This window comes from Astatotilapia calliptera, chromosome 14 (assembly GCF_900246225.1).
Source record: "Astatotilapia calliptera chromosome 14, fAstCal1.2, whole genome shotgun sequence".
NCBI classification, from domain to species: domain Eukaryota; kingdom Metazoa; phylum Chordata; class Actinopteri; order Cichliformes; family Cichlidae; genus Astatotilapia; species Astatotilapia calliptera.
Genome location: NC_039315.1, coordinates 9,519,146 through 9,535,040, shown reverse-complemented (window position 1 = coordinate 9,535,040; position 15,895 = coordinate 9,519,146). Strand labels below are relative to the sequence as shown.

Sequence of the window (15,895 nt, the reverse complement as noted above, 5' to 3'; positions counted from 1 at the left end):
TCTTTGTTCATTGTAGTTAGTGTTACTCTCCCCTGTATTGTCATTATGTTTCATTCTAGTCAGCTGTGTTCTCATGTGTCTCCACTTCCCCTGATCACCTCATGTGTGTATTAAGTCCTCAGTCTTCTTTTGTTCATCGTCAGGTCGTCTGTTTTTCTCGCCATAGTCAGAGTCACAGCCATTGCCATAGTTAGCTTTCATAGTTTGTTCCCAGTTTAGGTTTCTGTTTAGTTATTGCTCTTCTGCTGCCCTCATTCTCGTTTGGTTCTTTGGTGATCATCAGCTACAATAAAAGGCTCGCTTTTGTTTAAGTTCACTCCCATATCCTCACTTGTGTTCGCACCTAGGTCAACCACACACATCTCCGCAAGGTTTGTCTCCACAAACCGTGACAGTACGACCTGACCATGCCGGACCCAGCGACACAAGAGAGGGAGATCATCCAGACGGTGGAGTCGCTATGTAGTAAATGGTTGCAGTGTTCAGGAGGGGAGGAATGAGAAGAGTTAGCTTGCCAAGTAGGGGTATGCGCATCTGTATTTCCCTGGTTATGGGGGGCACTACATCCACTGATCATTGACTTTCTCGTCAACTCCGTCCGCCGCAGCAGCTGCCCACTGTGCGTACTGCGCCGCCTGAGCCCTGCTGTTGTGCTGTTTCCCCGCTGCTTCGTGAGCCAGAAGCACTCAGGGTCGGAACGGTGAGGTTCACCACCGACACACCATCCGCTCGTGCTTCCGCGTCTTCACCACAGTCTAGCCGCAGGGTGCAGCGCACGGAGACGACGGAAGCCATAGACTTTGGTGAGGAAGAGCAGCAGCAGGTGTTACGGGCTTATCGGGAGGAAGAGCTCCATTGGAAGCCCTGGCTCCTTCCCGACAGGGAGCGCTCACCTGTTGCTTCGCCTTGGACCGGCTGCTCGCCCTCACCTCCCCGCTCAGACTTCACTTCCCCTGCCTCATCTTTAGCGAGGATGTGGGCAGAAGATGAGATTGCCACCACGTCACCCTCTGCTTTGGTGGCATCAGCGTCCATCGCACCTGCTACCAGAATGAAGCGGCGCCACGCGAACTCCGGTGAGTGACTGTGTTTTTGTGCCTCACGATCTTTCTGTGGAGAAGAGTGAGATGAGCATTGATTTGCCGGGGCCGGAAACTATAGTGGAATTGTGCTCTGAAGCTGACAGAACTGTGTTTAGTTGTTCAGAGGGATCTACTATGGGTGTCAAGGATCCCGACCTCTATGAGCGGCAGGAAACAGCTTGTGCCCAGCTAGAGGAGGAGCTCCGGGGAGAGCCGTGGCTCAACCCCGATTATCAGCACCTTTTCCAGGGAACTCGTCTGGCTCTCAGGGGCCCCCTGAGTCGCCAGAGACTCACACCACCAGCGCCTAGCTCTCCAGCCTCAGGAACGCCATCCAGCACGCAGGAGGCTCCACAGTTGGGCTCACGGGTTCCTACTGGAAGGAAACGACGTCCGCATTGTCGTCACCCCTTGCAACAGCCGGAGGTGAGTGACGGTGTTTCTTCATCCTAAACTTCCACCGAGGAGAGGAAGAATGGTACTGTGTTACCAGCGTTTGAAAAGCACAGAGAGACTCATAGTTTGGAAGTGACCGATGTTAGCAATGAATCCAACTATCTGTGTGCCGCGGTTTGCATGAATAAAGACACTGTTTCTGAGCTAGCCGGACACAATGTGGGTTTTGTAAAGCACAGCCATGGTTACAAAATTCAGTTGCAGAGGCTACCATAGACAAGTGTAGCGGTCCTGCAGGCATCTTAGATTCCACAGTTAAATTTAATGAGTCGTCCATGATCCATGGTGTTCATAATGTGGGTAATGATGGGGATTCTCACTCTCTGGAAAGGCTTATGTCTATGCACGTCACTCATAATAAAGGTGCCTCTGTACCTGAGTTGTTCAGTCCCCAAGTCATGCCCCCTGTTAATGAACTAGCCATGGTGAGTGTTTCCGAGCCTGTTGTCAAGAACTGTGGCATCCTTCCTCCTGTTCCTTCTGGAATCTCGGTGAGTGTCTGTGGTTCCAGAGTAGCAATTCATGATCTAAAAAGTGAAGAGACTGTGTTTGAGTTTACTGGGGACCATGTTTTGCCAGCAGTACCTGTGCTCAGTGAGTTAAAAGTTAAATGAGCAAATCATGAACCCATCCTGAATATTGACAATGAGAAAATGAATGTGGCTTATAGCAATTTGGATTTTGAAACCCCAATGACTGGTTTCTGTTTCTCTCAAGATGTTGAGCATCATGGTTTTGAACTATTTAGCCCTAGCACAGCCACTGCTCTCAATCTCAATTCCGAGTCTCCCAGCAAGGAGACTAACACCTGTTTCAGACCCATTAACAATGCACTCAAAGACTATGATCTTGAGAATAAAGTTCGGGGGGACAAGCCTGCCGCCCTAGAGGCTGGTACTGGGTGTGACTTTATAAATAATCCTTCTTTGGGCAAAGATGTGAGTGTTGTTTTTGTAGCTGGACTGTCTTCCTCAGAGGCTGAAGCACGGACAGAGTCATGTGAGTCAGAAGGAACTGTGCTCTGCCCCTTAGAAAGAGTGAATGAAGACTGCATGACTTGTGTTAAAGACTTAATAAACTCAAGGACTGTTTCATGCATTGCTGCCATGCTAACCCAAGAAACTAATGTTCCAGATTCATCTCCTACTCCCAGGGTGGCTGAGGCACCGCGCAACCTTACCCACGTGCCTGAATTCCGGGTGGAGGCAGCGGTCACCCAGCCAGCACCTGTTCTAGTTCCAGCTACTAGGGTCAGGGCAGCTGTGGGTCCAGCCATCTCTTGCACCCTTTTCTACATCTCGGGTGGGAGTGGCTGGCATCTGGTCTGACCCTGCATCCACTGCGGTTCCCAGGGTGAGGTCAGCCAGGGCGAAGCTAAGCTCCACACCCATACTAAGAACCCATGGGGGAGCGCTTGCTGCCTTGCAGGCGCCTGCACCTTCTCATGTTTCTGCTGGAGGGCCCGAGGAGCCCGTCCAGCCTCCTGCCACGTTAGCTGGAGGGCCTGAGGAGCCCGTCCAGCCCCATGCCAAGTCAGCTGGAGGGCCCGAGGAGCCCGTTCAGCCCCTCGCCTCGCCTGCTGGAGGGCCCGAGGAGCCCGTCCAGCCCCTCGCCTCGCCTGCTGGAGGGCCCGAGGAGCCCATCCAGTCCCACGCATTGTCTGCTGGAGAGCCTGAGGAGCCCATCCAGTCCCACGCATTGTCTGCTGGAGGGCCCGAGCAGCCCGTATGGCCTCCTGCCTCGTCGGCGCCCGCCAAGCCACGTCCAGGCCCGGGGCCCGCCAAGCCACGCTCATGACTGTCCCGTCACCGGCCACTTTCCAGGCCATCAGCTGGGCATCATTGCCATCCTGGACGGCCTCCTGAACTGCACCGCCGGCCTCCTAATAGGAGATGGCGCGGCCTGTTGAGTTGCCTACCTCGTGGCCGGCCCCCTGAACCATTGACCTATGGACTGTTGTGCCCTCGACCTCCAGGGCGACCCCCTGATCCGCCTGACTTTGGACTCTTGTGCCATCGGCCTCCAGGTCGGCCACCTGAACTACTTCGCCATGAACTCCTTTTCTGCCCAGATCATGGTCGCCCTCCTGAAACAGGGTCTCGGACTCTTATGCAATTGTGTTTGGACTGAGTGCTTCGGATTCTTTGTTTTTTGTGGTTTTGTTTCAGTTCACTTTAGGGGGTTGACCAGGAAACCAGAGGTGGAGATAAACCGGAATCAGAATCAGAGATTCTGATTTATCTCAGAATTTATCTCAGAATCTAGAGAGATCAATCAGAATAAAAATCAGAATCTCTGATTTTGAAAAAGGCCAAAGCTTGGATTCGAACCCGGGCGGCTGCTCTCAGCCAGCTTATCCCAGTGAGCTAAACCGGCGCCTTTGTATATGTGAAATTTTCTTTAAACGAACTATTAAAATACTACATAGAATGTAGTTAATCTTAATCAAGTACAAAACTATTTGTTATTTTGTCGTTGCTTCATCCGTGATGGATCTACTGTCAGTGTTAAAAATAACTGCCATTAGTTAAGTTAATATTTTCAAAGGTGCAATTTTCTTGTGGTGATAGCTTCTGTGTTATAGCAACTCTAAGGAGCTAAAGTAAAAGTAAATTAAAGTATCCAGCCATCATCATCCTACCTTTGGGTGGATGGGAGTGTAAGGTAGTGACTGGAATAAGTCACAAGGTGTCGCTGTTGAGCTGCATATATGTTGTAAATTTTAGCAATTTTGACCATTTTTCCTCTGCAGGACACCGTAGTTCAGATTTCTCGTTCGTGCGGGCGCCATCTTGGTTCAGTGTTTACTGTGATTTGCAAAGGTAAGCACTGTCAGTGGCGAACTGCATTGGTTTTGTTTAAAAATAAGTGTTCCACTGTGTAAAATAGCGGTTTGTTATTTAAGCCGAGCATATATTTTGTTTATTGAGAGGTTCATGTATTGTCTGATAAGAGTACGAGCAGTTTGTGTGCATGTTTTATTTGGTAATATCTGCCGCAATTTCGGGCTACATTCCCGCTAGTTAGCAGAGCACCCATTCGGGCAAAGTAATGCAAGATGAAGCATTAGCTTTTCAGCTGCAGTTTGCTGGTAATCCTGCTATGTTAGTTTTGTGTCATACTCATTCCTAAGACCGTGGAATTTTGTAAAAACATGATTATTTTTGCTTAATGTGTTTTTTATATATTTGTTGTTGGCTTTTACTATGTTGATAATCACGCAGTGTTTACTGTGATTTGCAAAGGGCTAGCAGCAGAGTTGGAGTGGTGTTTGCCCCAGCATCTGAATAAACAGCGCGGTCCGAGCCACAAATTGAACGCCTGTGTCCGACTGGTCTCTCTGCTGTGCACCCCAATCCAACACAAACTTACACAACGCAGAGTCCGGGGTGTAGGGAGGCCCCTGCACTGGTTGGGTTACAGGAGCATGGTTCTGCAATCTCTGCGGATATGTAAATAGAAAATTGTCTATGCCACAATGCAGTGTCACTGGATGACGGAAGTGCAGAGTGGGAATGTACGGTTCTTGTGAGGCTTAAAATGCGAAAGCACAGGTGCTTTGTGTTCAAAGCCAAACTGTCTGTTTAGCTGGGCTATTATTTTTTTGATCTTAATCACTGTCTACTGCTGCTATAGATTTGAAATATCTTTAACCACCTTTTGCTTTGAGAGGTGTCTTTTATTTTTGACTTTTTACTTTATCAACTCCAATTTGAAACTTATTGTAATTTAATTTTTTTAATATGTCTTTACAGAATGCTTCAACCAAACTAACACATTTTATTATAGGTGGGTTTGACACAGTCAAAAGGCCTGTAGCAGTTGGTGTGGTTATGCTGATAATTTATTTACTAGCTGTTGCTGGCAGTTTGGTCAATATCATCGTCATTGTTTCTGACAAGCAGTTACATAAACCAATGTATCTTCTGATTTGCAATCTTGCTGTTGTTGACATACTGTATACCTCTAGTTCCACTCCAACAATGATCGGGGTTCTACTTGCTGGTGTTAATACCATATCATATGTGGAGTGTTTAATTCAAATGTGTGTTTTCCACCTGCTAGCAACAATGGAGTTGTTTTCTTTAACAATTATGGCATTTGATCGATTAATAGCTATAATTTATCCTCTTCGGTACCATAGTTATTTAACAAATACACGTATAATGGTACTTACATACATTCTATGGATTGTTGCCTCTAGTTTTTGGGCTTCTTTACCAGCAACAGTTGTCCCTCTCCCTCACTGCAGTCTAAGGCTTAGGTACGCTTTCTGTGACGCTGGTGCTGTATTACGAACCCTTTGTGTTGACCCAGAGAAATATTTCAATCAAGGTGCCAGTAGGTTATTTTTTCTGTTATTTTTCACATTCGTTTTCATTTGTCTTTCATACTGTGGGATCTTGTTTTTTGTGAAATTATCATCAAATAATGACAGAATGAAAATGGGAAGCACTCTTGTGAGTCACCTGATTTGTGTAATATGTTTATACTGTCCCATTTTTATCTTTGCTTTTTTGACCAGGATTGGTGTGGTATTAACTCTTGAAGAACGCCAAGGTTTATCAATTGGCACCATCCTCGGTCCATCTCTTGTAAATCCTTTTGTGTATTGTCTTAGGACAAAGGAAATTAAAAATAAGATTTTTTTTAAGATACTTAGAAAGGCTAACACAGCTAGAGTCTTGTGAACTGTGAGTACACTTACTTTTAAAATGGGCAGAAATGTTGGAATATTCATATATGCATATATGCATCAGATTTGTGAACTTTTGAGTCCTATTTATGTGAGAAGAATCAACCTGTAAATCATTACACTTACAGTCGTATTTAAAAAGTAGATTGAAGATGATTTTCTTACACAACAAAATTTTGAAAGACAAAATGTTCCAATTCACTGTGGCACATTTGAGTTTTGGATTAAATGCACTGACAGCTCAAAGAGCTTACGATTCAAGTAGTGAACAGGCAACTTCTCTCACTGATTCTTTATCATGATTATTTGTTGTTGTTTGTGAGCGACACTGTTTGACACTAACAATTTATGAAGCAATTACTGTGTTATTTTTGAACCAAAATAATGTTTGTCATTAAATTCTGGAATGCCTGAGAAGAAAAGGTTAAATTGTTTTGTTTAGTTTTTTTAAATGTTTGTTTTGTTTTGGTTTTTGTAAGTTGGTGAATGACAACATTCTTAAAACAGTAGGGAATTGACCAGATAACAGTGCGAGAATTATTATAGTGAGCACACATGGACTGAAGTGAATTTTTAAACAAAGATAAAGATAAAATGTGAAGAAAAATGGGATCTTTTTATTGATTCAACTACTTTGACTGCTCAGATAAAAATGTTTCTTAAATAACAAGCTCAGCTGGGGTAGGAACAGATAGCAAAATGAAAGTTGCCAAAAGGAGAAACATGAATTTTCTTTAAAAAAGAAATTTGTATAAAAAAAGTACAAACATTTTCATCTTCAAATATGGCAAGTTTTACTTATGGGCGGTCACCATTTAAGGTTGCACAGTTTGCATATAAACAACTGAACATTGTCTGGTGATACCTGTTCTGTAATTTCAATAGCTTACAATAGATAGCTCATGCAGAATCAGGACATCTCAATCCGCTCTTCATCATTGCATAAGCCATTAATTTTTCTTATATTTCATGCTTTCTAAAGTCTATACAACAAACACAAAAAAGAAGCTTTTATTTTCAATGACATCATTGCTATCAATAGATAGGACAATAAATAGGACTTTGTGCTTCTTACTTCTTACAGCTCACGCTGCCATTGCTCTTCCTGTTTGGAGCAGCAGTATCAGTCTGTGACCAAAATGGACTTTTTTTCTTTCACCTCACCATAAACCAGAGACCGTTCACCATAAATCTAACCCAAAGACTGTATTTTGTGATGACATTCTGGACTATCCCATTGCCACTTGTTATCATGCTGCTTCTAAAAGGACTGCTTTGCCCTCAGAGGCTCCCATTAAAGACTTTAATGCTGCTCAGGCTGGTAACTTTTCCCAGATCACTATTTCTTCACCTACCTGTCAGCCTGTTCCGGTTTCTTCCGCCCGGGCCACTGTTAAAAATATTCCTGCACCTAAACCTTTCAGTATCATTCCCCCAGTCATCATCTCTACCCCTATCAGTCAGCTCACATCCACACCTGTGCCAGCTCCCAGGACGAGGGCAGCTGTGACCCAGTCCACCTCCACACCCATTCCCGTTCGCCAGGTGGGGGTGACTGGTGTCCAGCCACCTCCCGTGCCTTTCCCAGCGCCAAGGCTGAGGGCAACCAGAACCCAGGCTGACCTCACTAGAGGCTCGGAAGAGCTAGCCTCTCCACCTGTCAGTCAACCACTTCATCCACCTCTTGATCCAGCCTTTCACACCCTCGCACTATCCCTGGTTAGGCTAGCTGACCTGTCCCCTGCTCAGGCACCAGCTTTACGAGCCCAGGCTGTAGCTTTATCTCCTTCAATAGTTCAGTCTGTAGCTCAGCCATTAGCCACACCAACCTCAGCTCTGTTGTTAGTCTCGCCAACCTTTGTTCATCCCTTAGCTTCCTCAGTCCAGTCAGTTCACTCACCTGCTGTTCAGCCTCCAGCCCAGTCAGTCCAGTCCCCTGTAGTTCAGTCTCCTCCTGTCCTCCAATCCCCTGTAAATCAGTCTCCTCCTGTCCTCCAGTCCCCTGTAGCCCAGTGTCCTGTTCCTCAGTCCCCTGTAGCTCAGTCTCCTGTCCTTCAGTCCCCTGTAGCTCAGTCTCCTGTCCTCCAGTTCCCTGTAGCTCAGTCTCCTGTCCTCCAGGCCCCTGTAGCTCAGTCTCCTGTCCTCCAGTCTCGTCCTCTCCAGTCTCGTCCTGTCCAGTCTTCTCCTGTCCAGCCCGTCCAGTCGCCTCCTGTCCCCCAGTCGCCCGTCCTCCAGCCTGTCCAGTGTGTTGTCCAGTATTCTGTAGTCCAGTCAGTTCAGTCTGTCATCCAGTATCCTGTAGTTCAGTCGCCCGTTGCCCAATCTCCTATTCAGTCTCTGGCCCAGTCACTCATTCACCATCCTGTTCAGTTCCCGGACCTGCAGCCACAGCATCCAGAGCCAGCTGTGAGCTCTCCCGCTCCTCAGCCAGGGGTTTCCGCACCCGCTGGCGGACAGTTTTCACTAACAATAAAGTGTGATTTGGAGACTTCTCACACCCCCGTTCTCTGCGGCCTGCTGGAGCCCCCCCGCTAGGAGGAGGAGCTGGCCGTCCGACTGCGGTCTGGAATGTGGGGCATCCCTGCTGCTGCGGAGACGGGGCGGTCTGCATCTCCCCACCGCAGGGAAAAGGGTAACACCACCTGGATCTGGGTGCAGTTTCCCCCTCCAGGGGCAAGGGTACCTAGACCCGGGGCTTAGAGTACGCTTGGGGAGTGTGATTGTGAGTACAGTGTCTCTTTATGTCTGTCTCCACGTTGGGTGAGTGTTGAGTAATTGCATATGAGAGCATGAGGGTGGGAATGGATGTTTGTATCTGTGTGTGCCTGTATGTCTGTGTTCATATGTCAGGTCGGGTATCAGACGCCACCTCTCTGGGGACATCTCAGGCCCTCCAAGGTATGGAGGCCTATCTCCCCCCACCACTTTCCCTGCAAGTGGCAGACACCCTCAGACATCGGTGCGTTGGTGGGTCTTTGTGTCCGTTGGTGGCTGTTTATCAGGGCCTGGAGCCTGGGGCTCGCTCGGGCCACTTTGGGGGTGGGGTGCCCTCGGCCTCTCGGCCTGGGGCTCGGTCACTGTGGCGCAGCTGGCTGCCAGTGGAGCTCCCGTGCCAGTCACTGCAACCCCCCATGGCTTATGCTCCGCGGCTGCTGAGTGACCCCTCATCTGGGACTCTCCTCAGCTCTTTCTGGGATAGTGGCGCGGCTGCCCTTCTGTTGGTCTTCCTTGGTGTCTTGTGTTCTGAGGGCCTCTGGATGTCTGGAGTTATGATCTCCTCCATACCTGCTTCATGCCCTGGTGGACGGGGCTGTGGCTCCCCACACACTCTAACAGATCATTACATGAAGGAACCTTTTAAAAACAAGCACGGTCATGCTCACAGGTGTACACACGGGTACTCACACACACAAACTACACCCTTTTTGGCTCCTACCTTAAAGCACACTGTGTCACGATCCTGGGTCTTTGACCCAGCGTTTTAAGTTTTAGGTAATGTTTGATGTTTATGGTTTATTTTCAAGTTCATTAGATTACCTAAGCTCATTTGTCAATTTCGATTCCTCTTGTATTTTCTTCCCCCTTCACCCTTTGTCTGTGAGGTTGTTTTGACTGCATGTCTTATGTTATCAAGTTTTTATTGTCATGTCTCCTTCACATGTTTCCTGTTTTATTTTGGAAGAGTCTGGTGTTCTTTGGTCATTGTAGTTAGTGTTACTCTCCCCTGTATTGTCCCCTGTTCTCATGTGTCTCCACTTCCCCTGATCACCTCATGTGTGTATTAAGTCCTCAGTCTTCCTTTGTTCATCGTCAGGTCGTCTGTTTTTCTCGCCATAGTCAGAGTCACAGCCATTGCCATAGTTAGCTTTCATAGTTTGTTCCCAGTTTAGTTTCTGTTTAGTTATTGCTCTTCTGCTGCCCTCATTCTCGTTTGTTTCTTTGGTGATCATCAGCCACAATAAAAGGCTCACTTTTGTTTAAGTTCACTCCCGTATCCTCACTTGTGTTCGCACCTAGGTCCACCACATCTCCGCAAGGTCTGTCTCCACAAACCGTGACAGTACGACCTGACCATGCCGGACCCAGCGACACGAGAGGGAGATTGTTAGGTTTTGTATTGTTGATTGTCATTTATGCTTAGAAATATTTACTTATGTATGCTTAGAGTTTTACAATTAGTTGTAGATTGGTAGAGGTTTGATCCTTGATAGTCTGCAAACTTTGTGTCCATTAGAGAGCACTTTGGGAGCACAAGAGAGGTCGTACCTTGTCTTATTGTTTTACGGTAGGATTAACGTAGGTACGTCTGTTCTAGTTTAAGTGCTTTTTGTTTAGATGAACAGCTGGACTTCCTCACCATGTTATCTAGGGTGAACCATCTAGGGTGAGGGGGAGACTACCCTCTTCCTGACCAAGGATGTTTGCTTTTGTGCTTTCATGTTATATGACCCTTTGATCAGCAGTACCACACACACACACACACACACACACACACACACACACACACACACACACACACGGTACTCATTGTTTGTATGTAGACGTCATATGTTAATGACCCTATGCATATTCATGTAACCACAATAAAAGGAGTGCTATGGGGAACCTGGCTGAGAGTCTGACGGAGGTCAAGTGGTGGAACGACACTTGGCTCCAGGCAGGTCTGCCTCATGCATGAGTAACATGAAGAACTTTGCCTACTTCGGGTCTTGCTTGCTGTGTAATTATATTGTCCTCAACGTTCCAGCGAATAGGTTCAAGCTACAAACCTATCAGAGATCATCCAGACGGTGGAGTCGCCATGTAGTAAATGGTTGCAGTGTTCAGGAGGGGAGGAATGAGAAGAGTTAGCTCGCCAAGTAGGGGTATGCGCGTCTGTATTTCCCTGGTTATGGGGGGCACTACATCTACTGATCATTGACTTTCTCGTCACCGCTGTCCAACTCCGTCCGCCGCAGCAGCTGCCCACTGTGCGTACTGCGCCGCCTGAGCCCTGCTGTTGTGCTGTTTCCCCGCTGCTTCGTGAGCCAGAAGCACTCAGGGTCGGAACGGTGAGGCTCACCACGACACACCATCCGCTCGTGCTTCCGCGTCTTCACCACAGTCTAGCCGCAGGGTGCGGCGCACAGAGATGACGGAAGCCATAGACTTTGGTGAGGAAGAGCGGCAGCAGGTGTTACGGGCTTATCGGGAGGAAGAGCTCCATTGGAAGCCCTGGCTCCTTCCTGACAGGGAGCGCTCACCTGTTGCTTCGCCTTGGACCGGCTGCTCGCCCTCACCTCCCCGCTCAGACTTCACTTCCCCTGCCTCGTCTTTAGCGAGGATATGGGCAGAAGATGAGATTGCCACCACGTCACCCTCTGCTTTGGTGGCATCAGCGTCCATTGCACCTGCTACCAGAAAGAAGCGGCGCCATGCGAACTCCGGTGAGTGACTGTGTTTTTGTGCCTCACGATCTTTCTGTGGAGAAGAGTGAGATGAGCATTGATTTGCCGGGGCCGGAAACTATAGTGGAATTGTGCTCTGAAGCTGACAGAACTGTGTTTAGTTGTTCAGAGGGATCTACTATGGGTGTCAAGGATCCCGACCTCTATGAGCGGCAGGAAGCAGCTTGTGCCCAGCTAGAGGAGGAGCTCCGGGGAGAGCTGTGGCTCAACCCCGATTATCAGCACCTTTTCCAGGGAACTCATCTGGCTCTCGGGGGCCCCCTGAGTCGCCAGAGACTCACACCACCAGCGCCTAGCTCTCCAGCCTCAGGAACGCCATCCAGCACGCAGCAGGCTCTACAGTTGGGCTCACGGGTTCCTACTGGAAGGAAACGACGTCCGCATTCTGACTCTCTGGAAAGGCTTACAGTGGGGCAAAAAAGTATTTAGTCAGCCACCGATTGTGCAAGTTCCCCCACTTAAAATGATGACACAGGTCAGTAATTTGCACCAGAGGTACACTTCAACTGTGAGAGACAGAATGTGAAAAGAAAATCCATGAATTCACATGGTAGGATTTGTAAAGAATTTATTCGTAAATCAGGGTGGAAAATAAGTATTTGGTCACCTCAAACAAGGAAAATCTCTGGCTCTCACAGACCTGTAACGTCTTCTGTAAGAAGCTTTTCTGTCCCCCACTCGTTACCTGTATGAATGGTACCTGTTTGAACTCATCATCTGTATAAAAGACACCTGTCCACAGCCTCAAACAGTCAGACTCCAAACTCCGCCATGGCCAAGACCAAAGAGCTTTCGAAGGACACCAGGAAAAGTATTGTAGACCTGCACCAGACTGGGAAGAGTGAATCTACAATAGGCAAGCAGCTTGGTGTGAAAAAATCAACTGTGGGAGCAATCATCAGAAAATGGAAGACATACAAGACCACTGATAATCTCCCTCGATCTGGGGCTCCACGCAAGATCTCATCCCGTGGGGTCAAAATGATCATGAGAACGGTGAGCAAAGATCCCAGAACCACACGGGGGGACCTGGTGAATGACCTGCAGAGAGCTGGGACCAAAGTAACAAAGGTCACCATCAGTAACACACTACAACGGCAGGGAATCAAATCCCGCAGTGCCAGACGTGTTCCGCTGCTGAAGCCAGTGCATGTCCAGGCCCGTCTGAAGTTTGCCAGAGAGCACATGGATGATACAGCAGAGGATTGGGAGAATGTCATGTGGTCAGATGAAACCAAAGTAGAACTTTTTGGTATAAACTCAACTCGTCGTGTTTGGAGGAAGAAGAATACTGAGTTGCATCCCAAGAACACCATACCTACTGTGAAGCATGGGGGTGGAAACATCATGCTATGGGGCTGTTTTTCTGCCAAGGGGACAGGACGACTGATCCATGTTAAGGACAGAATGAATGGGGCCATGTATCGTGAGATTTTGAGCCAAAACCTCCTTCCATCAGTGAGAACTTTGAAGATGAAACGAGGCTGGGTCTTCCAACATGACAATGATCCAAAACACACCGCCCGGGCAACAAAGGAGTGGCTCCGTAAGAAGCATTTGAAAGTCCTGGAGTGGCCTAGCCAGTCTCCAGACCTCAACCCCATAGAAAATCTGTGGCGGGAGTTGAAAGTCCGTGTTGCTCGGCGACAGCCCCAAAACATCACTGCTCTCGAGAAGATCTGCATGGGTGAATGGGCCAAAATACCAGCTACTGTGTGTGCAAACCTGGTAAAGACCTATAGTAAACGTTTGACCTCTGTTATTGCCAACAAAGGTTATGTTACAAAGTATTGAGTTGTATTTTTGTTATTGACCAAATACTTATTTTCCACCCTGATTTACGAATAAATTCTTTACAAATCCTACCATGTGAATTCATGGATTTCACAGCCATCCTTCGGAGCAAGCTCATTTCTGCCGCTTGTATCCGCGATCCGCTTGTATCCCATGCTAACCCAAGAAACTAATGTTCCAAACTCATCTCCTACTCCCAGGGTGGCTGAGGCGCCGCGCAACCTTACCCACGTGCCTGAATTCCGGGTGGAGGCAGCGGTCACCCAGCCAGCACCTGTTCTAGTTCCAGCTACTAGGGTCAGGGCAGCTGTGGGCCAGTCATCTCTTGCACCCTTTTCTACATCTCGGGTGGGAGTGGCTGGCATCTGGTCTGACCCTGCATCCACTGGACTTTAAAAACACGTCTTAAAACCGATTTTTACTCTTTGGCTTATGACACAGTCTGACCCTGATTTCATTGTTTTAATCTAATGTGCTGATTTTATTGTTTTAAATGTGGTTTTTTGGGGTTTTCTTGGGTTGTTTTTTTATATATATATATATATATATATATATATTTTACTTATATTATTATTACTATTTTTCTCATTTTTTTAACATGCTCAGTGTATCATGTTTGGCATGTCAAGTGTACAGCACTTTGTGTTCAGCTGGTGGCTGATCTGAAAGCGCTATATAAATAAATTGCTTGCTTGCTTGCTTGCGGTGCCCAGGGTGAGGTCAGCCAGGGCGAAGCTAAGCTCCACACCCATACTAAGAACCCATGGGGGAGTGCTTGCTGCCTTGCAGGCGCCTGCACCTTCTTATGTTTCCGCTGGAGGGCCCGAGGAGCCCGTCCAGCCTCCTGCCACGTTAGCTGGAGGGCCTGAGGAGCCCGTCCAGCCCTTCGCCTCGCCTGCTGGAGGGCCCGAGGAGCCCGTCTAGTCCCACGCATTGTCTGCTGGAGAGCCTGAGGAGCCAGTCCAGTCCCACGCCTCATCTGCTGGAGGGTGTGATCAGGAGATATTTTATTTTGTATTCTCATAATCAGTTATCATTGATTAATCATTTACCATTGTTGAATCTGTTGACAGAATAATCTTTTAATTACATCTGTGTTACTCTGAGCAAATATTAATGCACACTGACTGTTTATTGAGGTTCTGTATCATTCTTGTTATCTGCTTAAGTTGTTGCACTTTAGTGCAGTCACACCGCTCAGACCCACCAGTCCTGTTGGGCCCAGGCCCGTCTGCGTTTAGTTCTGCACGTACGCCGGCCTGTAACCACATGCACGCACTTATGTAACACACGCACGTTCACCTACACACTTAGTAATAATAGGAGGGTCGTCTGAGGACAGTTTCTCTGATAGATACACTTTCACAAAATGCACAATGTAATACACACTTGTTTTTCTCTTAAGAGTAGCAGTTGATGTCTATATAAGGGAAAACTCTTTGATAGGCGGGGAATTGTTATCATTTGTGATCATTTCCAGTAAAGATCCAACTGTGATGTCATAATGGCAATATAAGGAGACGGGACGGTCCAGTTGACGAAGGATTGTATTGCAAATTGTCTTTCCCACACTGACTGCGCAAAGTGTGTAATAAAGATCACTATTTTTTGACACCTACTTCGGCCTGGGCTTGCTTTCTTCTCTTCCCTAAATCGAACGAACCATAACAAGGGCCCGAGCAGCCCATCTGGCCTCCTGCCTCGTCGGGGCCCGCCAAGCCACACTCATGACTGTCCCGTCACCGGCCACTTTCTGGGCTGTCAGCTGGGCATCATTGCCGTCCTGGACGGCCTCCTGAACTGCACCGCCGCTGCCTTCTGCACGGCCGGCCTCCTAATAGGAGATGGCGCGGCCTGTTGAGTTGCCTACCTCGTGGCCGGCCCCCTGAACCATTGACCTATGGACTGTTGTGCCCTCGACCTCCAGGGCGACCCCCTGATCCGCCTGACTTTGGACTCTTGTGCCATCGGCCTCCAGGTCGGCCACCTGAACTACTTCGCCATGAACTCCTTTTCTGCCCAGATCATGGTCGCCCTCCTGAAACAGGGTCTCGGACTCTTATGCAATTGTGTTTGGACTGAGTGCTTCGGATTCGTTGTTTTTTGTGGTTTTGTTTCAGTTCACTTTAGGGGGTTGACCAGGAAACCAGAGGTGGAGATAAACCGGAATCAGAATCAGAGATTCTGATTTATCTCAGAATCTAGTAGAGAGATCAATCAGTATAAAAATCAGAATCTCTGAATTTGAAAAGGGCCAAAGCTTTGATTCGAACCCGGGCGGCTTCTCTCAGCCAGCTTATCCCAGTGAGCTAAACCGGCGCCTTTGTATATGTGAAATTTTCTTTAAACGAACTATTAAAATACTACATAGAATGTAGTTAATCTTAATCAAGTACAAAACTATTTGTTATTTTGTCGTT

General features: G+C 47.7%; 1 protein-coding gene across 1 annotated transcript; it reads left to right on the top strand.

Annotated features, from left to right (window-relative positions):
• The first annotated feature begins 5,240 nt into the window (after nucleotides 1–5,240).
• Nucleotides 5,241–6,640, top strand: LOC113036850 (olfactory receptor 4D1-like). Its single transcript, XM_026193390.1, has one exon. The coding sequence runs from the start codon at nucleotides 5,282–5,284 to the stop codon at nucleotides 6,227–6,229; it is 948 nt and encodes a 315-aa protein (XP_026049175.1). The 5' UTR covers nucleotides 5,241–5,281; the 3' UTR covers nucleotides 6,230–6,640.
• Nucleotides 6,641–15,895: the final 9,255 nt, after the last annotated feature.

Excerpts from the sequence above, each read along its gene's own strand:
- LOC113036850 (XM_026193390.1), top strand. The coding sequence starts at position 5,282 with ATGTCTTTACAGAATGCTTCAACCAAACTAACACATTTTATTATAGGT.